Source organism: Microtus pennsylvanicus, chromosome 13 (genome assembly GCF_037038515.1).
Source record: "Microtus pennsylvanicus isolate mMicPen1 chromosome 13, mMicPen1.hap1, whole genome shotgun sequence".
NCBI classification, from domain to species: domain Eukaryota; kingdom Metazoa; phylum Chordata; class Mammalia; order Rodentia; family Cricetidae; genus Microtus; species Microtus pennsylvanicus.
The window spans coordinates 64,209,772-64,235,908 of record NC_134591.1 but is presented as its reverse complement, the minus strand read 5'-3'; the positions used below and the strand labels follow the sequence as shown (position 1 = coordinate 64,235,908).

The following is a 26,137-nucleotide window of genomic DNA, read 5'->3' as shown; positions in this document are numbered from 1 at the left end:
CACTAACAGCTGTTCCTTATTGGTAAATGAGCGAGTGGCTGTGGAGCTTCCTGCATGAGCGCAGAAGGGTGTTAGCTTGCCTGGGCCAGATATCAGCTCTTATAGATCCTCTCTCAGCGACTTCATTCCTCACCTTCTTGGACTAAGTTCTCGGTGGACTTGAACCCTAGATCTACCACAATTGCAGGCTGGACTCCCAGAGTGCCAAAGATCACTGGCACTAGAGGGCTGCCTTGTATCCACTCCCACAAGGACGTTGCCACCAAGTGTTCGCTGTCTACCTGTAAAGTTTCTGCGGCTGCAAAGAAGGGTGGGAAATGACCCTGGAGAGTGCTTGACCCTTAGCTGATGCTGATGCTTTCTTTCTTGGGACAGGCTCATGCCCTAGCAGAAGCCAGTCTGTCCCTTTGCCTTGGACTCCCCGATGCTGGGATCATAGGCACAAGCCGCTGTATCTGACTTCTTGTCAGTTTACCCAAAGCATGCTTTTTTTTCTCTGTAGAGTGACAGGGGTTGTGAAAATTACAATTGCTAAGAGTCACACACATACCTGGGGGTCATTTGAAGAGGGGTGGGTGCTAAAAAAAAAGGGGGGAAACGGCAGCAAGAGCTTGGTCCTCAAAGCAAAGCTGACACACAGCTCCCTCCAGAAGGACTTCATCAATGAAAGGGCCCAAGGCTGTGATGCTGGGACATGGGATGCAGAGCGCTAGACAGAAACAACACGATATCTGGAAATCTAAGCACGCTGCGACCTTAAGGAAGGGCAGGCTTCCTGAAGCGAAGAATGAGAATAAATCGGGCGGGTGGTGGTGCGTGACTTTAATCCCAGTACTCAAGAAGCAGAGGTAGGTGAAGCTCTGTGAGTTCAAGGCCAGCCTGGTCTACAGAGTGAGTTCCAGGGTAGCCAGAGCTACACAAAGAAACCCTGTCTCAGAAAAAACAAGGAAAAAACAAAGACTGAGGATGAAAGAGAGAGAGACTGGGGGCAGAGGAGGCTCTTCAGACCAAACCCCTAAAAGCTCTCAGACTGATCCCCAGAACAAAAGAAAGGTCTGATTTTTAAAAACCTCTTAGGGGTGCCGGGATGTTTCATATCAGTTAGTTCAGAATAGCTCATGTGACAGGGGGCATGGAGGAGAGCCGTGAAGTCACAGCATGGACTGTTTCCTAACTCTCTGTCTCAAAGAGGGCTGCCTGGAGGTGTGGCCTGGCTTGGCTATGGGACCAGGCCTAAAGGTACAGGCCAGTCTTCTAACCCAAGGCTGTTTCATACTTAAGAAAGCAATGTCCAAACCACTTGGATTTTTTTATCCACTTACCTTTCTGGTCAGCCCAGCATGGACAAAAACATAGCTGGTTCCAGTCCAGGAAAAACCATTACCACTGAGGTGGGGCAGAAACCCTGCGCCTACAGCCATTCTGAGCCCTTCCTGTGTCTGTCTGGGATGATGACACCCTTTCCTTATTCACATAAAACCTTAGGGAAGGGGGGCTGGAGTGATGGTCAATACTCCTTGGTCCCTGGTCCCATGGTCACCTTCTGCACTGGCCTCAGCATCCGTAGACACCTTCTATCACTTCCGATGCAAAGGGCAGTCACGTTGCTTGACTGTGGTCAGGTCAACAGCCCTCAGTCCGGGTCAGTCTCTGAGCTCTGCTCCTCCTTTCCTCCCCTGGCGGAAAATTCAGACTTGGTAGTTATTCTGATACCAGCTTCCTCTGGGTGACTCAGGGTTCTGAACGGGCACAGAACTTAACCCTGCTGGTACTCTGCTCACAGGACAGGTTTGTACCATCCCGAGGGACAAAGGTCGTTTTCCTCTGTCCTTTCTTTATTGCATGTGCAGTGCTAAGGATGGTACCCAGGGCCTTGTGCAAGTTAGGCAAGCAATCTGAGCTACATTCTGTGCCTTGCTTTGACCCGAGCTCCTATAGCCCAGGATGGCTTCAAACTCTCTATGTTGAAGAAACTAGCCTTGAATAGCCTTGAACTCCCCAGGGGGCTGTTAGTTTTTTCTATCTACCTATTGGTCTATCTAATATTATAAATATATATGATCAATAAATATAATAAATAAATATGGTTTTGTTGTGTTTGTGTGTGTGCGTGTGTGTGTGTGTGTGTGTGTGTGTGTGTGTTTGAGACAGAGTTTCTCTTCATAGCCCTGACTATTCTAGAACTCACTCTGTAAACCAGGCTGGCCTCGAACTCATAGAGATCCTTCTGCCTGTAGTGATATTTTGTTTGTGTTTTAACAAATAAAGCTTGCCTGAAGATCAGAGTGCAGAGCTAAGCCACTAAAGGCCAGGCAGTGGTGACTCACACCTTTAATCCTCGTACTTGGGAGTCCCATGCCCAGGGCCTGCTGAAGGTACCCCCCCCTCTAAGTTTCTCTCCTTTTAGTGTGCTAGCCACCATGTCAGGCTCATCATCCAGTATTTTCTGAACCCAGGTAACTGTCCAAGGGCTCACAGTTTAAAGAGTGTGCTACCACCTGGAGAAAACCTGGACTTTTCGGAAGAGGCCAAGTGAGAGCTTTGCCCTTATCCAGAGGTCGGATCAGCACCTTTGCTCTGTGAGGACCCAGCAAACAAAGCGCCATCTTGTACAGAAGACAACAGACACATGAGTATTAGAAGCACAGCCTAGAGTAAGCACTGGAGAAACCAGAATTGTTAAACACGTGGGGCTGCTTCCTTCAAAGGAGAAAAGAAGGATGCCTGGTCACCTGGGATGCTGGGGTGAGGGAGGTTGCTATTCTATTGGGAGTCAGCCTCCACCTGGATGTCCCCCAAACCCCAAGAATTGTTTAGGCTCTAATTCCAGGCTTTGTCTCTCAGTGAATAGAACTCATCCTTATGAATGAGACCCCGTGCACTTTGTCCTCTATCAGTAGACCCCGTCCGTCCTTATGAGCATCCTTATGCTCATTAGAAATCCTTCCTCTTGGGCTGGAGAGATGGCTCAGAGGTTAAGAGCACTGATTGCTCTTCCAGAGGTCCTGAGTTCAATTCCCAGCAACCACATGGTGGCTCACAGGCATCTATAATGAGATCTGGTGCCCTCTTCTGAAATGCAAGCATACACGGAAGGAATGTTGTATACATAATAAATAAATAAATCTTAAAAAAAAAAAAAAAAGAAATCCTTCCTCTCTAGGTCCTGGCCCTGAGCATTGCTCCCCAGTAAATAGAACTCATTCTTTTCCTTGTTTGTTTTTTAAGACAGGGTTTCTCTATGTAGTCCTGGGTGTCCTGGAACTCACTCTGTAGACCAGGCTGGCCTCGAACTCACAGAGATCCACCTGCCTCTGCCTCCCAGTGCTGGTATTAACAATGTGCGCGCATGCGCCACCACCGCCTGGTAAAACTCATTCTTATGATAAGGTCTCAGGTACTTTGCTATAGTGGTATTTTGCAAGGGAATTTTGATGTAGCCATCTCTGAAGCTTTATTATGAGAATTATCATATGGACACTTTCCCCACCTAAGTTTTGCTGTGTTGAAGTGTGTGAGAAAATTAATCCACGGGATCAGACTCTCTGGAAGTTTTGATCGAGTCTGACTGACTAAGTCTGTACTGAGTTTTCGTTCTTACTACTACCTCACCCTCCCCCTGGCGAGCAGTGGTTTGTGGTTTGTTTCCCTGCAGGCCGTGATACCTGCAGGGACCCCACAACTCGCGAGCACCTTGACTTTAGCCTTCCTAGCTTCTAGGACTGTGAGCCCATACATTTCTGTTCTTTACAAGCTGCCCAGTCTCAGGGCTTCTGGTTTAGCAACAGAAAGTGAATGAAGACAGCACTTCTGCCTCAGACTCTGCCTTTCTCACCGTATTCATTGTTCTGAGATGCAGACTGCACTGCCTTTTTTTTCCTTAAAGACTTATTTTTATTTATTAATGTGTATGAATGTTTTTCCTTCTTGTGTGGGTGTGCACTGTGTGTGTGTTTGGTACCTTCGGAGGCCAGAGAGGGCACTGGATGCCCTGGAGCTGGAGTTAGAGCCAGTTGTGAGCCTCCATGTGGTTGACAGGAACCAAACCCAAGTCCTCTGCAAAAGCAGCCAGTGGTCTTAACTGCCAAGCCTTGTCTCTAGCCCCAGTTTTGCCTGATTCTCTTCTCTCTCAGCTCAAACATCTGAGCACAGCCTGGCTCTGCCTGCTTTCCCAGCCTCAGGCCCCAAGTCTGTTAGATCCCCAGTCACCACAGCTCCCTTGCAATACCACCTCCTCGGCACACATTGCTCCTCCCCCTCACTAACACCCCTCCCCAATACCACCTCCTCGGCACACGTTGCTCCTCCCCCTCACTAACACCCCTCCCCAATACCACCTCCTCGGCACACGTTGCTCCTCCCCCTCACTAACACCCCTCCCCAATACCACCTCCTCGGCACACGTTGCTCCTCCCCCTCACTAACACCCCTCCCCAATACCACCTCCTCGGCACACGTTGCTCCTCCCCCTCACTAACACCCCTCCCCAATACCACCTCCTCGGCACACATTGCTCCTCCCCCTCACTAACACCCCTCCCCAATACCACCTCCTCGGCACACATTGCTCCTCCCCCTCACTAACACCCCTCCCCAATACCACCTCCTCGGCACACATTGCTCCTCCCCCTCACTAACACCCCTCCCCACGCATGCCCACAACCTGTTTTCTCCTTTGCTCACCGCGATCAAGCTGCTTGACTGTGGCGGTGTGACTGTGAGGCTGTGGGACCAAGAGTTTGAGTTGCTTGAGTGGGCGAGGGTCTTGGTTTCATCCTGGTGCAAAGAACACGAACAACAAAACAAAAGAGCAATAAATAAACCACAAAAAGGACAAAACCCAAACCACCACTAATGACAAGGAAAAATAATCAAAACAAAACAGAAAACCCAAAGAGGGTTAAGCTTCTGTTGTCACTTCCCAGAAGCCTCTCATCCTCTTCCCTGAGTCACATCCTTCCTCTCGCTTCTCAGGTCACCTCACTCCCGTGGTCCAGCCCTCAGCCTCCTAAGGGCAGGTGCAGGGGACAATACCATCCCCCCGTTGCCCAATTTCTGGTAGTTCCCAGCTCCTGGTATGACCAATGAAGAGCTCTAAGTGTTGTTGGCTATAAAGTCAGACTGGCCTCAGAGTCATCAGCAGCCGTGGTTGGCCTTGACCTGCTAACCCTCCAGCCATCAAGTGTGCTGGGACCATAGGCGAGCACTACCACATTCCGCTTAAGTTTAGGTTCTCGTATTCACGTTTCTCCAGCTAGCATTTAAAGTCCTCCGGCAGCGAAAGTCAGCCAATGAATTCATTCGTGTTGCTGTTCTTCAAGGAGAGGACAATGAGTCAGGGCAGACGGGACTTGCCATGTCTTTTCTGGAGATTAAGGAGGCTACCTGAATGGAAATGCTTCCAATTCTACCAGATAATTTTAAGAGCAAATCGAAAATATCGTATCATTTTGCCCCCAGTACTTCTGTATTTCTCTCCAAAAGCCGGGAGACTCAAACGGAGCATCTTGCAACATAGATGTGGTTTCCACAGAGACGTATCGGCCCTCCCTCCAGGCCTAACTGGTACATCTCTCCTCCAATCAAGCTCCCGCCCTGCTGGGCAAACGAGGAAAAGCAAGAGCAGTCAGCCGCCTGGGATAACTTGGAACACAGGTAACAGCCAGACGGGAAGTTGTGCTCAGACACGTGGCTGGCCGCGAGTTGTTGGGAGCCTGCGGCGCGGACGCACCTGGAGCTGTAGTGGACCGGTCTGGAGGATGGCGCTTCTCCCGTGGCTGATACTCCTGGCCTCCTGGGGAGTAGCAGGGGCTGAACTAGGTAGGCTACGGGGAAAACCTGCTCTTTGTTTCCTACTAGGAACTGGGGGTGGGGTGTGGGCTGCTGGGAATGGCTCAGAGAACAAGGCCAAAAAATGGTAAGGCAGCTTAGAGGTTAAAATGAAGAGACTTAGACAGCCGTCAAGGTTATCGTGTGCTGTTAGCTCAGCTGGTAGATAAGAGTTCAAGGGCAGTCTAGGTTACTTGAAACACTGTTTCCAAGAGAGGAGAAAAGAAAAGAAAAAAAAAAATGCTCCTTGAGCCGTCGGACTTTAACCGGAGCAGCAGCCTGTCAGGGGCAGGATAGTGACACCGACTTTGCCATTGGGGTGCTGACTTGGCTTAGGGTCTTTATGAGAGCCAGCCACTGAGAGGAAGCAGGTGGCTGGAAAGACTTAACTCCATCAGGACACTTCAGGTTAGAGGCTCCGGTGTAGCTCTGTGGTACAGTGATTGTCTGAATGACTAGGCGGTGCGGGCCATCCCTGGGATTCAGAGACACAAACGAAAACATTGGCTAAGGGCTGCTGAGATGGCTCAGCGGGCAGAGGTGCTTGCCAGCAAGACTGACAAACGGAGTTCAGTTCCCCAGACCCACATGGCTGGAGGAGAGGACCCTATTCCCAAAAGTTGTCTTCTGACCTCCGCACAAGTATAGCAGTGTGCGCCAGCCCAATAGATAAGCATAAATAAAACATAAAAAATGAAAACACTGGCGGAAAGTCGGTCTCTGAACCCTGGGTGAATGTAGGGACCAGGAAGAAGACAGAAAAGGAAATTCAGGTCTTCGAGGAATAAACAGTCCCTCAGCTGGGAAGAAGCAACAGCCAGGGAGAAAGCCCAGCGTGAGCGAGAACAATGCGTGCACACAGTATTCCAGGGTGACCCTGAAGGCTTCTGTTTTGTCTTGTTTTGAGGTGGGGTCTCACTGTGTCTCCCTAGCTGACCTGGAACTTGCCAGGTAGATCAGCCTGGCTTTGGACTTTATACTCCAAAGAGATTCACCTGCCTCTGTCTCGTGAGTGCTGGGATTAAAGCGTGTGCCGCCATGCCAGCTGAGAGTTCCGCTCGTTGCGTTACCGCTGGGAAACGGAGGCAGGCTGAGTGGAAAGCAGTGCCAGTCTGTGCTGAAGAGATGCAGTGGCTTTATGTGCATGGGTGTTGCTCGCATGCATGCCTGTGCACCACACGTGTGCCTCCCCGCTACCACCACCGTGTGGAGGCCAGAAGAGGGCATCAGATGAGCAACCCTGTCGGGGTTTGGAGTTACACCAGGGTCCTCTGTGAGAGCAACCAGGGTTCTTAACCACCGAGCCATCTCTCCAGTCCCTGGACACATGGTTTTTGTTTTGGTTGGCATAATACTTTCCCAACAACTTAGCTTGTGACGTGTTTTTATCCCCATTTTACACAGAAAAAAAACAACGTCAGAGAAGTGACTACCCCAAGGTCACATGGCTAGTGAGTTTGGACACAAACCCAGGCTGTCCAGCTGTGTTTGATCTGTCTGTCTGTCTATCTATCTATCTATCTATCTATCTATCTATCTATCTATCTATCATCTATCTATCTATCTAATTTGAGACAGGGTTTCTCTATAACTTTGTAGGCTGATCTGGAACTTGCTCTGTAGATCAGGCTGGCCTCCAACTCATAGAGATCTGCCTGCCTCTGCCTCCCAAGCGCTAGGATTAAAGGTGTGTGCCACCCCCACCTGGCCCTGTGTTCTATTTATAATGTGAAGCTCTGCAGAAATAGCCCACTAAGGGGAAAAGGGCTAAAGTTTTGGCATCTGTCTCCAGCAGGACTACATGGCTTCTCTCTGACTCTACCTCCTTTCTTCCAGCATTCTGTTTAGTTTTCTTCGCCTAACTCTGTTCCCCTATAGTTCTGCTATAGGCCCAAAACAGTTTCTTTATTAACCAATGGTATTCATGGCATACAGAGGGAAATCCAACATCACCTTCCTTTTTCTTTTCTTTTTTTTTTAAAAAATATTTATTTATTTATTAAGTATACAGTATTCTGTCTGCGTGTATTCCTGCAGGCCAGAAGAGGGCACCAGATCTCATTACAGATGGTTGTGAGCCACCATGTGGTTGCTGGGAATTGAACTCAGGACCTCTGGAAGAGCAGTCAGTGCTCTTAACCTCTGAGCCATCTCTCAGCCCCCCTCCCTTTTTCTTTTAAATAAAAAGGAAGGTTTCAACTTTAACATAATAAAATTACATATAACAGTTATCAAGCAAGAATTAGTTATATCTATTTATCTTTTATCGTAACTAAGGAAAATTATATTATTACTGTATATTCTTCAACTCCATCAAAGACTTATTACCTAAGTAAACAGGAATTGCATTGTAAGCAACTTCCAAAACTCTAGACTTGACAGAGACATCTCGCTGCCTGGACAATCTCCCAAAGTTCTTCTGTACCATTGGGGCATCCATCTTTAGCCTACAGGCCCATAGTATTCCAGCAGACTTTTCCATGAAGCAGGAAATTTCAAAGACAGTTCCGCCTATATTGGCAGTTTGTGAGTCACTTCCTTCTGTGTCCTGCATAATGTCTAGCCGACTCTTTCATGAACCAGGAACCCCGAAGGATTGTCTCACCTTTAGGCAAGTTTAGCAGTCATTTCTCTGCGGGTCCTGCATGTCCAGTTCACCCAATATACCATCAAACAGTCCAGGCAAGAGCAGTTTCTTGCCAAATGGCTAACCAACTCCATAAGGAGCCTCTTAGATGCCCATCTTCCTCTTAAAGTAATTGGTACTGCCAGGAGCAGATGTGTCTCACTGTCATGAAAAGTCCTAAATTCTTTTTTTTAAATATTTATTTATTTATTTATTATGTATTCAGTGTTCTGCCTGCAGGCCGGAAGAGGGCACCAGATCTCATCATGGATGGTTGTGAGCCACCATATGGTTACTGGGAATTGAACTCAGGACCTCTGGAAGAGCAGGCAGAGCTCTTAACCACTGAGCCATCTTTCCAGCCCAAGTCCTAAATTCTTAAACAATTAAATGCCTTATTCTGAAGGTCTCTGAAAGATTTGAGGAATAGTTATCTAATTAAATTACATATCTAGAAAACCTAACTAACATGCCTACAAGCTTGACTATTACAGATGATTATCTATTAACCTATATTTTTAATTATACATTACATTTTTAAGTGAGATGCACACACAATACCTTAACCAAGATCAGAAATACATATACATAGTATAACAAAATTGACCTTAAATTTGGAACAATAAGCCAAGATCCATACCAATGTAAATTATTCATATCTATAGCATATCCCTCTTTGTATGTGAGCAAACATTTATAAAGAATATTTGGAGCCGGGCGGGTGGTGGCGCACGCCTTTAATCCCAGCACTCGGGAGGCAGAGGCAGGCGGATCTCTGTGAGTTCGAGACCAGCCTGGTCTACAGAGCAAGTTCCAGGACTGGCTCCAAAACCAGAGAAACCCTGTCTCGAAAAACCAAAAAAAAAAAAAAAAAATTGCTTCACCCAATAAACAGCAGGAAGAAGTTTGGAGAAAACCACTCCCATATTCCCAAATATTCTTTTTTTTTTTTTTTTTTTACCTACTCCTGGCTGGGCTTTGCAGGAGAGAACTTTCCTCTGCACCCCTTCTCTCTGGGCATCCTCATTCTTGCTTTACGAGTAAGGAAACTGAGGCTCAGTTAAGGACGTTTCTAGTCCAAGTCACCACTGCCTGTATGGATGAGTCTGGCTTCATAAACAACCCCCCCCCCCCCAATTCCAAATGTCTCTAATCCCCTTTCAAAAACAACCTCCTGCTTCGAGCCGGAAAATCTGAGTCCTGAGTCTTGCCTTTGGAAACCTGTGTGACCACGAGCCTCTTTCATGACCTTAACGTGGGGTCATAGTAGAGGGGAGGTTAGGTGGCAAAGAGAAATGGCTCCGTGGTTAAGAGCACTTGCTGCTCTTGCAGAAGACCTGGGTTTCTTACCCAGCACCCATATAGCAGCTCACAACCACTTGTAACTCCAGTTCCAGGGGATTTGGCTCCCTCTTCTGGTCTCGATGGGTTCCTGCATGCATGTGGTAGACGAAATCATGCAAGCACATGCAAAGAAAAGACTAAAGTGTAAGCTTACAGTTCTTCAATGTGAGAGCCTTGCCTGAGCATGGTAAAGTGCTAGACAAGCTGACCGGGAGCCAGTGAGATGGCTCAGAGGGCAAATGCTGTCACTGTCAAGCCCGATGACCTGAGGGGAGTCTGGGCCTCACGCAGTAAAAAGGAGAGTCCTGATATCTGCAAGTTGTCCTGTGGCCTGTCCATACCCTCTGTCATGTACATGTGCACATGCACATAGACACGTAAATAAGGGCAGATGAGATGACTCAGTGGGTTAAAAGGCATTTGCCTCTGAGTCTGAGGGCCAGAGGTCGATCCCTGAGATCCACATACTGAAAGGAGACTCTTGAAAGTTGACCTTTGACCCCTACCCATGCACTGTGGCATGTGCACACATGCGCACACACGTAAACAAAATAAATAAGTAATTGAGATAATTTTATTAAAGAAATAGATATTAAGTTTGGCTGGTTATTGCACCTTGTATAATCCTAACCCTTGAGTGCTCAGGCAGGGGGATCAAGATGGTGATGACAGCTGGGTGTGGTGGTGCACACCTTTAGTCTCAGCACTCGGGAGGCAGAGGCAGGCAGGCGGATATCCATGAGTTTGAGGCCAGCCAGGTCTACAGAGTGAGTTTCAGGACAGCTAGGGCTACATATAGAAACGCTGTCTCGAGACATCCACCTCCCATCCCACCCCCACCAAAATAAAGCATCCTTCCTTGAAGCACTTCGTGGTGACACAGACCTGCTGTATCAGCTGCTTGGGAGGCTGAATGGGAGGCTCACCTGAACTCAAGGAGTCTGAGGTCATTCTGAGAACCATAGTAGAGTTTTCGCAAAACAAGGCAGCGGGGGAAGGCTAGGGGAATGGCTGAGCAGTAGAGCACTTGCCTGGCGTGCGCTAGGCCCTGAGTTTGATTCCCAGCCACACACACATATACCACACCCTACTCGGAAATGCTAGGAAGGCTGGGCACAGTTTCATTTTTACTAGAATCTGACAACTGGCCTCGCCTCGTCACCAGCCAGAACTTTGTGGTCTGAAGAAATACCCACTGTGGCCGATATCAGAGAGACCAGCTGGCCGGTGCCTGTGGTTGATTGAGAAAGCCCCTCCTTGAGCCAGGACAGTAGCTTCTGCTGGGATCTTTAGGGACATCAGACAGAAGTTCAGCTTGTTGCACAAGACTGGAGACCGGTGCCTGAAACATGGCCACAGGCGTGAGCCAGCAGATGCTTGGGAAGCTCGCTAGCTCGTCCACCTGCTGACTAGAATGGGGGGCGTAATTCCTTTACTCTGGCTTGGGGTTTTGTTTCTGCAGGAATAATCTCAAATCTATTAGGGGTTGAAATCTGTGTGGAAAGGTCAAATCCCTTCTCCCAGTACAAACGAAGACTCCATTTGGGTAAGGCAATTAAAATTCAGGCATATACTATCAATCAAGACACCCATCTCAAACAGACACCAGGTTCCCTAGACTCTAGAGAGTCTGAGACATAGGACTCCTTGCCAGTGGCCACATGGTCTCAGGCCTGTTGACCTCTGAACCTTTGCTTTCTTATCAAGAAAGTGGAGAAGAGGAATCCAAACTTCCCAGAGCTGTGGGCAGGGCAGCTCTACATGGGAGCAGTAGTGATTTGCTTTATCAGTCATTTATACCTTGGCATAAACAAATTTCAGGTCCTTTCCCCCAAATCAAGTATAGGTCAAGAGAGGGAGTCAAGCTCTCAAGAGTGCCGGGGAGGAAAAGTTTAGGAATGAGAGTCTGGGGCTGTTTTGGTGTCCTGTTCATGTCCTGGTCCCACCCTCGGCCGGGCTTCCTGTGGCTAATGTTGTTGACAGTTAGTTCTGAGTTTGAGGAAGCGGAGGAGGAAATAGCACGGTGGAGGGTGAGGCAATCCCTGGGGTTTCTCTTTTATCTCAGCCAGAAACACAGGATTGAGCGCTGGGGCTGGACCTACTTCCGATATGCTGTCGCCGAGAGCTGGGTGTGCAGCGCACACCTGTAGCCCTAGCCCCTGGGAGGCTGACACAGGCTGATTGTGGGTTCAAAGCCGGTCCTGCCTTAGAGAGAGAAACTGGTCATGGCAGCTCCGTGCTTCACCTCACCTGCTTCTTCTATTTCCTTTCTCTGATTACACCAACTTCCCTTGGTTTGGAGCAAAATCCAGGCAACCACTTCGACAAGCACGCTACGGGGCAGTGTGTGCTGATGCCCAAATCCGCACCATGGCGTGCCTGCCCATGTGAGGAGCTCCGGCCGACTTAACCCTCTCTGCCGCCGCTCCAATCCTCTCTCATGTCCACACTCCCCAGGGTTTGCTAGCTCTCCCAACTCATTTGCATGTCAGCCTTCTCCCCCGGGTCAGATGCCAGGGTCCAGATCTATGATTCAGCTTGCCCAAGGCCTCGCAGCTCCTAGGTGGGTCCGGAGCCTGAATGTTTATCCCACTGTCCTCCCCTCTGCTTGTCGGCTGCCACCCGCTCAGCACCGGAGGGTCACGTGGCCCCAGCCCTTGCGCAGCTGCTCTGGGTCCAGGGAACGGGAATGGTAGAACCTCACTAGAAGGTCACCGACGGGCCAGAGGATGAACCTGTTCTCTGCCCTGGGCAGAGTGGGGCTCTGGAACTCTCCCGAAATCTGGTGTCCCGAGGAGCCTATGTTTCACCTCGCGGCTTCTTTCTCATCCAGCCTGGGCAGGAGCACTGAGGGAGGTTCTCTTTTCCCACAGGGAGGTTCTGGCACATATCTGACTTGCATTTGGACCCCAACTACAATGCATCCAAAGACCCCCTCCAGGTGTGCCCCTCAGCTGGCTCCCAGCCTGTGCCAAACGCCGGCCCCTGGGGTGACTACCTCTGTGATTCTCCTTGGGTCCTTGTCAACTCTTCCATCTACGCCATGAAGGAGATAGAGCCAAAGCCAGACTTCATTTTCTGGACGGGGTAAGAGCAGTCGCATGTCACATGTAAGCCGGGCCCTCAGCCTCCTTTGTCCTTTCAACTCCTCATCTCGGCTGAACCTCCAGGACTCAGAGAGCTTGGTTGATCAGCCTGTCACGTGTTCAGTCCTGGGGGAGACACCAGGGAACTGAGACTGCAGAGCCAGGAACCAGAGAGAGGGCCACCTGCGGGGGTGTGGGAACTACACAAGGCACCTGACCCAACATGGCAGGATGGAGAAGGACTTCCTACAGGAAGTGGTGCTCCCTCTGCCAGTCTCAGTGGAGTGGACACTTCTTCTTTTTTAATTTTCGAGACAGGGTTTCTCCGTAGATGTTTTTGGTTCTGGTCCTGGAACTAGCTCTTGTATACGAGGCTGGCCTCGAACTCACAGAGATCCGCCTGCCTCTGCCTCCTGAGTGCTGGGATTAAAGGCATGCACCACCACCGCCTGCCTGTACACTTCTTGAAGTGGAATGAAATCCATAATATATATTTTTAAGATTTATTATGTATATAATGTTTCTCCTGCATTTGCACCTCCATGCCAGAAGAGGGCACCAGACTTCATTACAGATGGTTGTGAGCCACCGTGTGGTTGCTCAGAATTGAACTCGGGAGCTTTGGAAGAGCAACCAATGCTCTTAGCCTCTGAATCATCTCTCCAGCCCAAAATCCATAATATTCTTGACTGTCCCTCACTATGATGTGGGGGTGCCCACCCCATGGACCCTGTGCAGGGGCAGAGGAAGGACACTTAAGGAATGCGGCAGTGTCGCAGGAGGGCCTGGACAAGCCTCTGTTACTTGGGCCCCAGAATCGATAAACTCCTTCCAGGAGTCGTGCTGCGGGATGCAGGCTCTGATACTTGTGAGGAGAGGCCCTTAAAAACTGTCTGGGATTGAAGAGATGGCTCAGTGATTAAAGAGCACAGGCTGAGCCGGGCGATAGTGGCCCACGCCTTTAATCCCAGCACTCGGGAGGCAGAGGCAGGCGGATCTCTGTGAGTTCGAGACCAGCCTGGTCTACAGAGCTAGTTCCAGGACAAGCTCCAAAGCCACAGAGAAACCCTGTCTCGAAAAACCAAAAAATAAAAATAAAAAAATAATAAAGAGCACTGGCTGCTCTTCCAGAGGACCCAGGTTCAATTCCCAGCACCTGTTGTGCCCAGATTACGACCCCCAGAGAGAGACCACCAGAGAGGCCCAGACTGTAATAGGCAAGGTTTAATCAGCACAATACAAACATGTTTGGAACTCATCTCCATCCCCATTACAAGGTAGAGAGGAGTTGTATCTCCTCTGCGGGGTAAGCTTTTTTTTTTTCTTTTTTTTAATTTATTTATTTATTAAAGATTTCTGTCTCTTCCCCACCACCGCCTCCCATTTCCCTCCCCCTCCCCCAATTAAGTCTCCCCCCAGCCCGAAAAGCAATCAGGGTTCCCTGTCCTGTGGGAAGTCCAAGGAACCCCCACCTCCATCCAGGTCTAGTAAGTTGAGCATCCAACCTGCCTAGGCTCCCACAAAGCCAGTGCGTGCAGTAGGATCAGAAACCCATTGCCATTGTTCTTGAGTTCTCAGTAGTCCTCATTGTCTGCTATGTTCAGAGAGTCCGGTTTTATCCCAGGCTTTTCCAGGTGGGGTAAGCTTTTAAAGGCATAACTACAAAGAGAATCTTTGAAGATGCTTTAGCACAGGTACAAGGACTTTCGCTCCCTCCCATTCTGCTAAGTCAGCTCTTTCCTTGTTCTTAGAGCAAGGCCACTGTTCCTGAGTTAGGCCATCTTTATCAGCCTGTCCCAGGTGACTGGCTGGGCTGAGCTAAGTGACCTTGTGCTCGGAATCTCCTGGGTGGGAGAGGGGAAGGCCACTATCTTCCTGGGAAAACATTCTGCTAGGAAATTTCTTCTCGCCCCTTTGAGAATAAAGGGTGAGGTTCCCACACACCCACATGGGAGCTCACAACTGTCTGGTAACCCCAGTTCCAGGGGATCTGACTCCGTCACCAATGCACATACAGTAAAGTTAAATAAAATATTTAAAAAAAACCCTGCAACACTCTGAAACACAGTCCCTCTGGGAGAGACCCTGGGAAATCCATGATCCTTCCCCAGGTACAACATTTTCCTAGAAGCCTCTCGGAGCTTACAGAGCTGAATGGCATCGGATGGGATGACTTCCGGGGTTCTTTATGGCTCTTCAGTTAGAAACGCATCTCTGAGACAGCTGTAGTTTCTTGGAAGAGAACGTGTAGAAAGCAGACGTTTTTATTTTATGTGTGTGTGACTACGATTAGTTCCTGCTGTTATTGATTCTTCTGTCCTGTTCGACTGCGTTCCAGCTTGCCTCTCCTTGGTCATGTGGGGACAGGGCGCACGGCTCTTCCTTTCTGTCTCACTGTCTCACTGGTGTTTTACAGGGATGACACGCCGCACGTCCCCAATGAGCAGCTAGGGGAGGCAGCTGTGGTGGATATTGTGGAACGCCTGACCAACCTCATCAGGGAGGTCTTTCCAGGTAGGACTCACTGTTTGGTCGTCAGTGTCCCCTGATCCCCCAGTGGCTCTGGCATGGGACACAGCAGCAGGAGCTGGAATCCAGACCTTCAAAACAGAGGCCACATTCCAGGTTTCAGTTGCTCGACAGCAGCCATTTCTCACCTTCCACACAGCCTTCCCAGTCACTGGCCTGCGGAGACACAGGTGGCTACTAAAATAGTTGCCGGCCACTGCTCCATCTTGCACCCTTCTCTGTCTGATGCCAGACTCACAGCTGCCAGTGTCCACAGTTACATACAAGCCTCCCTGGGCAAGCTCACGCGGGCTCACACGTGGCCTTTGTATCCTGCCCTGATGCTAGCGTTGGCATCAGGTGTCTGGGGACCGTCTGACTCTCAGGCGTCTGGGAGATGCTGCTTGCTCAGTGCTTCCTAAACCCGTCAAGCCAGGCAGAGTAGACAGGGAGAGAGCAACCTGGAGGGACAGGAGAGGAAAAGGGCCTGAGTGTCTCACCTATTGGCCCTTGCAGATGGTTTTAAATGGTTCTGGGGGCTGAGTCAGGTCCACAGGCTGCCAACTGGGAGCCTGAGAAAGTGCCTACCAGTGTCTACCCCTGTCTCCTTCTGCTCCTTCTTTTTTTTTTAATATTTATTTATTTATTTATTACGTATACAATATTCTTTCTGCGTGTATGCCTAAAGGCCAGAAGAGGGCACCAGACCTCATCACAGATGGTTGTGAGCCACCATGTGGTTGCTGGGAATTGAACTCAGGACCTCTGGAAGAGCAGGCAATGCTCTTAACCGCTGAGCCATCTCTCCAGCCCTCCTTCTGCTCCTTCTAAAGGTCATATTCAGTCCCCCTATCCGCATACAGAATCATGATAAACTAAACAACAGCTGTATACATCAGCTGTATATACATCACGTGCTAAGTACTGGGACCCGCTCTAAGGTCTCGGCAGGCTTTAGCGCGTGCGCTGTCATGCCAAGCACAGACCGGAGCTGTTACCACTTAGTTCTCCTAATGAGCAATGCGAGTCTTGGCATCAAGTCAGCTGGTCAAGGTCACGAGGCAAGTGTGGGCCCCATCTGAGCACTGCTCTTCCTCCCCAGTCTCCTCCCTGGACATAAACCAAAGTTTGCAGGGACACCTGGCTCTGCCCAGCTTATCTAACCCAGCCCAGCATGTTCCATGACGATAGGCTTGTTCATCTTTCAGCAGAGGTCGCTACTTAGAGTCCAAATGGGCTATCTGCCCCACCCCCAGCTCTGGGTATTACTACCCCCAATGCAGTTAGGGATTGATACCTCGGAAGTCACTTTCTAGTGCGGGATTCAGGCTCACACCCAATCCTGAGCCTCTCTCCTCTGGTCCACACAGAATAAAAGGGAATAATGGGTAAGAAAGCAATTTACTGGGGCTGGGTGATAAAACACTCAGACATAAAGACTCCAGTCTGTTCGGATCCCTTACACAGACATTAAAGCTGGGGTCAGCCGCATACGCTGGGGTCAGCACTTGGGGGACAGAGAGACAGAGCCAGAGCGTGGGGGCTTGCCGGTTAGCCCCTATAGCCACGAGGGCCCTGAGAAAGTTAAAAAATAAGGCAGAGAAACGACTGGGAAGGAATTCCACTGTCCACCCTAGGCGTCCATCAACACCCACATGGGCGGGTGCACCCACACACACGCGTGTACACGCAAACACCACGTACACACAAAAACAAAACCAGGAAACTCTTCATTGACCATGATTTAACACACGTGTAAAAACTACAGATTTTGTAGTCTGTGTCCCATTTGTTACAGCCGCCAATGTTGAAGATACCGCTGGCTGTAAGGGGAATTGTTTAATATATGGCTATGAAAAAAAAGCCAAAGGTGCTGCCCGATAAAGATGGACATGGTGCTTTCTCACAGCCATGGGAGGAAGACACGCCTCATTTTGAGAGATGCTAAAATGAGACCATACGGGAAGATGTGAGAGAGAATTAAAATACGGGCCAAGCAGAACAGGCCTCATTCTGGAGGTGGGAGCTGCATCACAGAGAGTTCCAAAGAATTCACTGCAAAGGAGCCGGGGCCAGGAATGTATATGGTCAGTGGTGGAGTGGCTTCCTGCCAAGCATGGGCCCTGCAGAAGGAAGCAGAAGGGGTCAGGTGGGGGTGGAGAGAAGGAAGGGCTCACCTGGGGTGGTTTGCTTCTGTAGTTTGATTCCCCTTGAGTTTTCTACCTTCACGTTGCACATCAGGCTTGCCTCTCTCACGGAGAGAGGTTGAGAACGTAGGCATACAAGGCAAGACCAGGAAAACAGCAACAAAACAGGCCCCACATTTTCCTCTTCCGTAAGCCCCACGAACTCACCCAGCACCTGGTTTCTTCCTGTGAAAAGGGGAAGTCATGACGCCTGTCCCACGGGTTTGTTTGAGGATGAGATAAGATAGTCTGGTCATTCACGCTGTCGACAAACAGATAATTACGAGGAAAGTGGGAACGTTCAGTGAATAAACAATATTTATTCACGCACCTTCAGGCAGCCTTCACTTATAGGGGACCTAGCCCCCTGTAGCTGTGAGCAGCGTAAGCGATTCTTTCCTTTCCTGTCGGCACATGACAGGGGGTTATGTTTTCTCTCAGGTGGGTCTGCCTCCTTCTGAGGTACTGGGACCAAACCTAGGGTCCCTTGCTTGTTAGGTGAGACAGGTGCTCTACCAAGGACTATTGCCCTAGCCCGTTTTGAAGCCAGGCCTTGCTAAGTTCAGCAGGTTGGCCTTGAACTTGTCTGTAGTCAGGAGGACTTGAATTTGCAGTCCTCTCACCTCAGCCTCCTGAGTAGCTGCAATTATAAACTTCTGCCACCAAGTTCAGTTTAAATGGGGTCTTGTTTGAGACAGGGTCTCTCTGTAGCCCTGACTGTCCTGGAACTCACTCTTTAGACCAGGCTGGCCTCGAACTCATAGAGATTTGTCTGCCTCTGCCTCCCGAGTGCTGGGATTAAAGGTGTGTATCACCATGCCTGGCTTTTTCCAAGATTTTGTTGTTGTTCCCTGTTGAATGTGTATGAAGCGCCTACTGCATGCCTGACACGGAGACTAACTGAAAGCAGACTCGAATCGAGCTTGAGGATCTAAGCAGGTCTGTAATTCTAGCGCTCAGGTGGAGGCAGGAGGATCCAGAGTTGGAGGTCAGCCTGGATGTCACAGTGAGAATGTGTCTCAGGGAAAGAAAAACAAAGCAAAGCAAAACAAAACAAAACAAAAAAACCTCAAGGCACCACTACCACCTCTAACAACATAAAACTCAATCATGAGGCCGTTTATAAAGAGGCAGCCTGCTGGACTCCCCTAAACATCTTAGCCTCATCCACAGGCCCCCCGAAGGAGGGCTTTCCCCATACCCGCCCCTAGCCTTTCTTACCCCTCCCACAGCAGGCAGCCACAGCAGACCTAATTATTCCCTCTCTACTGTACTGCGCACTGCTTCTGGATCTGAGGACCTGGGTCCAGCTCCAGGCTGGCTTGTGGCAAGTGTGCCATGGAATATTTGTTGTGGATGAGTGAAAATTCTAAGGAAGGCCTCTTGAGGTGAGCCACACCTCCTGCCAGAATAAGATGATCTGTAGTTGACAAGAACACAGGAACTGGTCACCACGAGGAATTGCTTCTCCCCTCTACCCGCCGAGGGACCTCCTCTCTGAGCAGGGTATTCCCTGCTAGGAAACAGGACCAGGCGGCTCACAACTCTTCCTTCCGGTCCTCAGTGAAGCTCAGCCAGATGCTATCTCGCGTGGTTTTCTGCCTATCTTTGTTCCCCCTCATCTGTGTTATCTCTCTTCCCCTTTGGCTTTGAGGGCCGGTGGCTGCTGCGGAGGGCTGACCGCTCTTGCATCTTTTCTTAATGGTTCTTCTTTTTCTCTCAGATACCAAAGTCTATGCCGCTCTGGGAAATCATGACTTTCACCCTAAAAATCAGTTCCCAGCCGAGAGCAACAGCATCTACAATCAGGTGGCGGAACTGTGGAGACCTTGGTTTAACAATGAATCCTTCGCTGTCTTCAAGGAGGGTACAAATAGTACTTGTTACCATATGGGCACAAACTATGTCAGGCGGGGTCTGCTCCAATTTCCTTTTCACAACAAGCCCTGAAATAGGTGCAGATTTTTGTCCCCATTTTACAGAGGAAGAGACTGAGACAGAGGTCACACAGCTTGGTAAGGGAGTTGAGAACAGGATCCAGGGCAGATTCCAGGGCCCAGAGCTACTAATCAGAGCAGCAAAGAAGATCGTGAGCCAGCAAGTGCTAGGCACTATCCTCAGTACCCTGCTGGAGCCTCCTAGCAACGCTGGGACAGCTCTGGGAACTTTATTTAGCTTGGGCTTACTTGAACCTGGGACCTACAGGTCTGTGGGGGCCTGGCTCCTTCTCTGGCAAGGCTGTTCTGGTCTCACAATAGTGCCGTGTTGAGCAGTGACTCTGGACACTGTCTACTGGGTATCATCTCCAATGTGACCATCAAGTGTGTCTCTGAGCATTGACAGATGTTCCTCGGGGCCACACCACTCCATTGAGATTGTCAGCCCAAATGTCTGTGACCCTGCTTTCTTCTCTTACCTTGGTCTCCTTCCGCTGGGACTCCTCATTGGCCAAACCCTATCTGGATAGACTACGCCTCATGGTGGGCCCATTATCCAGACGAGGCATACTGAGAGTGCAGACAGGGGCGGAGTGGCTTTGCCAAGATGCACAGCTAATGAATGGTAGAGCCAGGATTAGAACTCAGCTCCAGAATCTTTCATCTCACCCCTAGATGCCTCTCCTATGGGAAGGGATGGTGCAAGGGAAAGAGGTCAGAAAGTGAGGTGCCCCCCGCCTCAGGCTCTCCCTGGCTGTGACATCCTAGGTGCCTTCTATTCTGAGAAGTTGCCGGGTCCCAGCAGGGCAGGGCGAGTTGTAGTCCTCAACACCAATCTGTACTACAGCAGCAACGAGCAGACAGCCGGCATGGCCGACCCCAGCCGGCAATTCCAGTGGCTGGGAGATGTGCTGAGCAATGCGTCCCGGGACGGGGAGATGGTAAGCGCTCCTGCTTCTTCCTGTGCCCTCCCACCGGGCCTCCCAGAGGGTCCTGTAATCAGCCTAGCCCAGAGGAGGCTTCTTCCAACCACAGCAGCCTTGTGAGTTGAGGACCTGAAACCCCACTGCACGTGAAGACACTTAGGGCCTCAAGGAGCCGTGACGGTCTCATCACACAACAAGCGATGGAGCCAAGCCTAGAACCTCAGGCTCCTTGCTCCGAGTTCAGATGCCTTTCCATCGCTGCCACGCACACAGTAGTGCACACCGTATACCCGAGGAGGTGCCCGGATGTTAGGTGCGTCCATCTCATCTGCTGAGCCAGCAGTTACTCAGGGGCTGGCGCAGCGGCTCGTGTCTGGGTCGAAGCATCGCCCAGCACACCCCAGGTGGACTTCGTGGCTGCTGTTGATGAGAGCTCATCATGCCAGCCGCAGGCAACAGCTTTGTGCTTTAGATGGACCCTTCCTTTAATCTCATAGCAACTCCATGTCTTAGTCAGGGTTTACTGTTGCTGCAACGGAACACCGTGACGGAAGAGCAAGTTTGGGAGGAAAGGGTTTATTTGGCTTAAACTTCCACATTGTAGTCCATCACTGAAGGAAGCCAGGACAGGAACTCACACAGGATAGGATCCTGGAGCTGATGCAGAGGCCATGGCTGGGAGCTGCTTACTGACTTGTTTCCCCTGGCTTGCTGAGCCTGAGTTCTCACAGAACCCAGGACCCCCATATCCAGGGATGACACCACCCCCATGGGCTGGGCCCTCCCCATTAATAACTAAATGAGAAAATGCCTGACAGCTGGATCTCGTGGGGGCTTTTCCTCAGCTGAGGCTCCTTCCTCTCTGATGACTATAGCTTGTATCAAGTTGACATAAAGCCAGCCAGTTCACTCCCCGAGGTGAGTACTCTTCTAAATGAGGAACTTGAAGCTCGGGGAGATGACATTTGGTTGGTGGCCAAGCTGCAGTTTGACGCCAAAGCTCATTCACACACATTACCTTTTTAAGACAGTTCAGGTTCTCACTCTGTAGACCAGGCTGGCCTTGAACTCCCAGAGATCCGCTGCCTCTGCTTCTGAGTGTAGGGGTTAGATTAAAGGCACATGCCACCACTCCTAACTAAAGACATGTTCTGAATTCTACTTCATTCTGCATTTCTGTACTGGTAATCAAGTGCCCAGGTGACTTGGGGAACATCAAACACAAATGCACGTGACCACATAGTGTTCTCACACAGCCAGGGAGGCTCACCCCCAGTTCTGAGATGACAAGAGCACCCATCGAAGGACCAGGAAGGGTTTGTGGAAGAGGTGCTTTGGGGTTCCATTCAGAGGGAGGTCCACCTACCCTCGAGGACATGGGTGGGTTCCCGAAGGTGGAACGGAGAGAGCATCTCTGATCCCAGTATCTCTTCCTTGCAGGTCTACATTATTGGCCATGTGCCCCCAGGGTTCTTCGAGAAGACCCAGGACAAGGCCTGGTTCCGAGAGATCTTCAACGAGGAGTACCTGAGGGTGGTCCAGAAGCACCACCGTGTCATAGCGGGGCAGTTCTTCGGACACCACCATACCGACAGCTTCCGAATGTTCTATGATGATGCAGGTACTCACCCCGTCTCGAGTGAAGTGGCCCCTTGCCACCTTCCTCTTCCCAGAGTCCCTTTCAGCCTGTTGTCTTTTTCCCCGAAGGTGCCCCCATAAGCGTCATGTTCCTCACGCCTGGGGTCACACCGTGGAAGACCACATTACCTGGAGTGGTCAACGGAGCCAACAATCCGGGCATCCGTGTTTTTGAGTATGATCGAGTCACACTGAAGCTGCAGGTTAGGAGCGTGGGTCTGCTGGGGCCAGGGGTGGGCACCTGAGTGTGTCACCGCCTTTCCTAACCCTTAGCTAACCCTTCTGCTACCTACTCACCGCTGAACCTTGGAAGGGAACGCTGGTTAAACTTTGGAGCCACCTACTCAGGTCAATTCTTCCCCCAAGTCTTTGTACCGCATCACTGTCCCCCCTACCTCCTGCCACACTCGGGAGGGATTCGTCTTCCTAAAGTACTGACTTCATATTGCCTCTCTGCTACTTACAGATCTTAAGTTAAAATAGCCTTTCTTTAGGCTGGTATGGAAGACTTTCCACAGTCTGGGCTCAAGCCCATTGCCCCTGACCTTACACCAACTAGGACCCAGCCCCTAACACCATGAGTACTTCTTTCCCTTCTAAGATGTGCTGGAATTGTTGAATTGACAAAGAAATACTACTTCATTTGTTTAGCAAAATGTTCTAAACACCTGCCGCATGCCAGGCCCTGTTCAAAGCTTGGGATACAAACACAACAACAGAGTAACTGCTCTCCTTCGCCAAAATCCCTACAGGAGGACCACAGTAAACAAATAAATACAATTAAACATGGGTGGCAGGAAAGGCAGGGCGGTAGCTGGGTCTGCTCGCACAGGACTGTAATCTCAGGCACTTGGGAGGCTGGGGCACAGGACTGAAATTTAAAGCCAGCCTGGACTACATAGTGAGTTCAAGACCAGACAATAACATAGCAAGAAGACCTTGTCTCCAAAGGGGGGTAGGGAAGGGGAGAATGGCCACAGCTCAGTGGCAAAGTGCTTGCTTAAGGTGGAGGAGACAGTAGGCTTGGCTTCCAACTCTGAAGAAAGAAAGAGGGCGGGAGGGATGGAGATGGGAGGGAGGGTAAAGGGGCTGATAATTTTGGAGCGAGTGGGCTGACTGTGTTACAGAGATGGGACAAGGGGAGTAAGAAGGCTTTTGAGTTCTGTGTAAACTGAGGAAGCTGGCTGGGTTTGTAAAGAAGGTGGAGGGAACAGCAAGGCAAACGCCCTGGGGTGGAAAGGGACTTGGTGTTTTAGGGGAAGACCATGGAGAGTGACCCTGAGAGTACAAGGGGAAAGTGGAAAGCACCGGGCCACATCCAGGTTATGGGGAGCACTCTGGATTTACAGAGCTGGGGACAGAAGTGTGAACTGCTCTGATTCACCATTTCCAGAATCACTCTGTCTGCTGGACAAAGAGCAGACTGCTGTGACCAAGACACAGGCACAGTAAGGAAGTAAAAACACCAGCTGCCAGAGGGCGGTGGTGGCGCACACCTTTAATGCCAGCATTTGGGAGGCAGAGGCCAACAAATCTCTGTGAGTTCGAGGCCAGCATGGTCTACAGAGTGAGTTCCCGGACTGCCAGAGATACATAGAGAAACCCCGGCTCTAAAAACCATAAAACAAAATAAAAACCAACCAACCAAACACCAGCTGCCTGAGGGTGGTGCCTAGCTCAGGGTGCTGAAAAGTATCTGATCCTGCAGGCATTTCAGAGGCTGAGGAGCCAGGATTTGCTGACAGATACTTGATGCAATCTTTCTTTCTTCTTTTTATTATAATCATTTATTTGATGTGCTTTGGTGTTTTTCCTGCATGTCTGTCTGTGCGAGGCTGTCAGATTCCCTGGAACTGGAATTACAAACAGTTGTGAGCTGCTGTGGGTACTGGGAATTGAACCCCAGTCCTCTGGAAGAGCAGTCCCTGCTCTTAACTCCTGAGCCACCTCTCCAGCCCTGATACAATCTTTCTGCCTCAGTCTTCTTCTGAGTGCAGGGATTATAGCTGTGAGCCTCCATACCCTGACCTGTTAAGTGAGTGTGTGCACACATGTGCACTAAGATATAAACTCAATTCCTCATAGTTGTGCAGAAAGTGGCCTTGGGAGTTGGAGGGATGGCTCAGTGGTTAACAGTATGTGCTCGAGTTTGGCTCCCGGCACCCACGTCAGCCAGCTCACAACTGCCTCTTGCTCCAGTCTCAGAGACTCTGATACCGTCCTCTGGCCTCTGTGGGTACCTGCATGCATGTGTGTATGCTCTACACCACTGCCCAGTGTTTACCTCTCAAAATTAAAACTAAAATAAAATTTAAAAAACACTTAAGCACTAAGCCATCTCCCCTGCTCTGTTCTAAGAACTGAAAAAAAATTTATGTGTGTGTGTGTGTGTGTGTGTGTGTGTGTGAGAGAGAGAGAGAGAGAGAGAGAGAGAGAGAGAGAGAGAGAGAGACTTATCAGAGTTAATTCTTGCTTTTCTCCATGTGGATTCTGGGGATCCATTTCGTTGGCCCTAGGCCCGAGGATTCCTGTTGTCCGCATGGCCACTCCATTGCTTTCTCTGTACAGTGGCAGTCACAGTTCAGAGAGGACTTAGTATAATAACGTCACGTACCTGGCACACTCAGTTCCTGCCCATTACCTGTCTGTAATAACCAGACATTTCACGGGGAAGTGTGTTCCGGTTCTGAAGGCACTGCCGAGTCCTAGAGAGTCTAGTTTGGATGTGAAATCCCTATCAGCCGCAGGTCTCTAACCTCTGTCAGCCAGGCACACCCCACCTGCTGCCGCCACCATGGCTGCTCCCCTTCATTCTGTAAAGATTTGCCGAGCATCAGAGCTTCTGTGAGTATCTGTGCCTGCCAGTTTGGCAGGACAGGAAACATAGGCATAGGGAGGTAAGCAATCTGGGTTCTAATCCCACCCCTGCCACTGAACACTTGTATGCGCTGAGAAAAAGTTGCTTTTGCAAGACTGTGCTCGCTATACAACGTCATGGTTTCAGAGTGCTTTACTCCATCCTGGGAGGGAAGGCCTGTGGCTTGAATCAGGGACTCCTCATTGCCACTGAGCAGGAAGCAGAGGTGGCTCCAGACCCAGATTCAAAGGCATGCTTCTGCCGTCTAGACTCTACTTCCTAAAATTCTACAGCTACCCACAATAGCACTTCCAGTTGGAGAACAAACATTCAAAATGAGCCTGTGGTGTATGCTTCTGGTTCAAACCATAACAACCTCTTCAGAATAGGGGTGTAGGTGTAATTACCTCACAGAACCAAGCACAGGTCTGCCGGGCACACCTGGCTGAGAGCTCAGTAACAAACAGCAGCTGGTATGATGGCTCTGAAGAGCCTGGGGACAGGCTGGGTTATGGGTAGGAGGGAACAACTAGTCATTACTGACATACCCTGTGTCTCTAATCCAGGACATGGTGACCTACTTCTTGAACCTGAGTCAGGCGAATACACAAGGGACCCCACGCTGGGAGCTGGAATACCGCCTGACAGAGGCCTACCAGGTGCAGGATGCAGGCACCGACTCCATGCATACGGCTCTGACCCGCATCGCCAGTGACCAGCACATGCTGCAACGTTATTACATCTATAACTCCGTCAGCTATGACCATTCGACCTGTGGGGACATCTGCCGCGCCGAGCATGTGTGTGCCATGCAGCAGGTGGCATTCCACACTTATGCTACCTGCTTGCATGGCCTTGGCTCGAAGCTGGTGCCCAGTTTCCTGCTCATGCTGACTCTGCTGCCAAGCCTGTCCATATTGATGGTGCCTTGACTGTAGGCACTGCCAACCTACCCTCTTACTGGGTTCACCTTTCTCCCGGTAAAATTGGGCAGCGTCACCCCACGGAGGGATGAACGTCTCTCCTGTCCGCGGAGAGTAAACTAGAATGGGACATTTGGATTCACCGGAGAGGTCCCAAAGAACCACGTTTCACTCAATTTTCACATTTTATCCACAAAACATGCTCGTGGTACATGTCTTTGTGCGTTACTTCCTTTAATACATATGTATCAACTTCCATGCATTTGATGGCTGCAGTA

At 50.0% G+C, this 26,137-nt stretch overlaps 1 protein-coding gene across 1 annotated transcript; it reads left to right on the top strand.

Annotated features, from left to right (window-relative positions):
* The first annotated feature begins 5,609 nt into the window (after positions 1 to 5,609).
* Positions 5,610 to 26,074, top strand: Smpdl3b (sphingomyelin phosphodiesterase acid like 3B). Its single transcript, XM_075946142.1, has 8 exons — positions 5,610 to 5,819; positions 12,672 to 12,885; positions 15,301 to 15,398; positions 19,302 to 19,445; positions 20,284 to 20,456; positions 21,882 to 22,062; positions 22,149 to 22,282; positions 25,503 to 26,074. Exons 1-8 carry the CDS (start codon positions 5,759 to 5,761, stop codon positions 25,866 to 25,868), a joined length of 1,371 nt encoding a protein of 456 aa, XP_075802257.1. The 5' UTR covers positions 5,610 to 5,758; the 3' UTR covers positions 25,869 to 26,074.
* Positions 26,075 to 26,137: the final 63 nt, after the last annotated feature.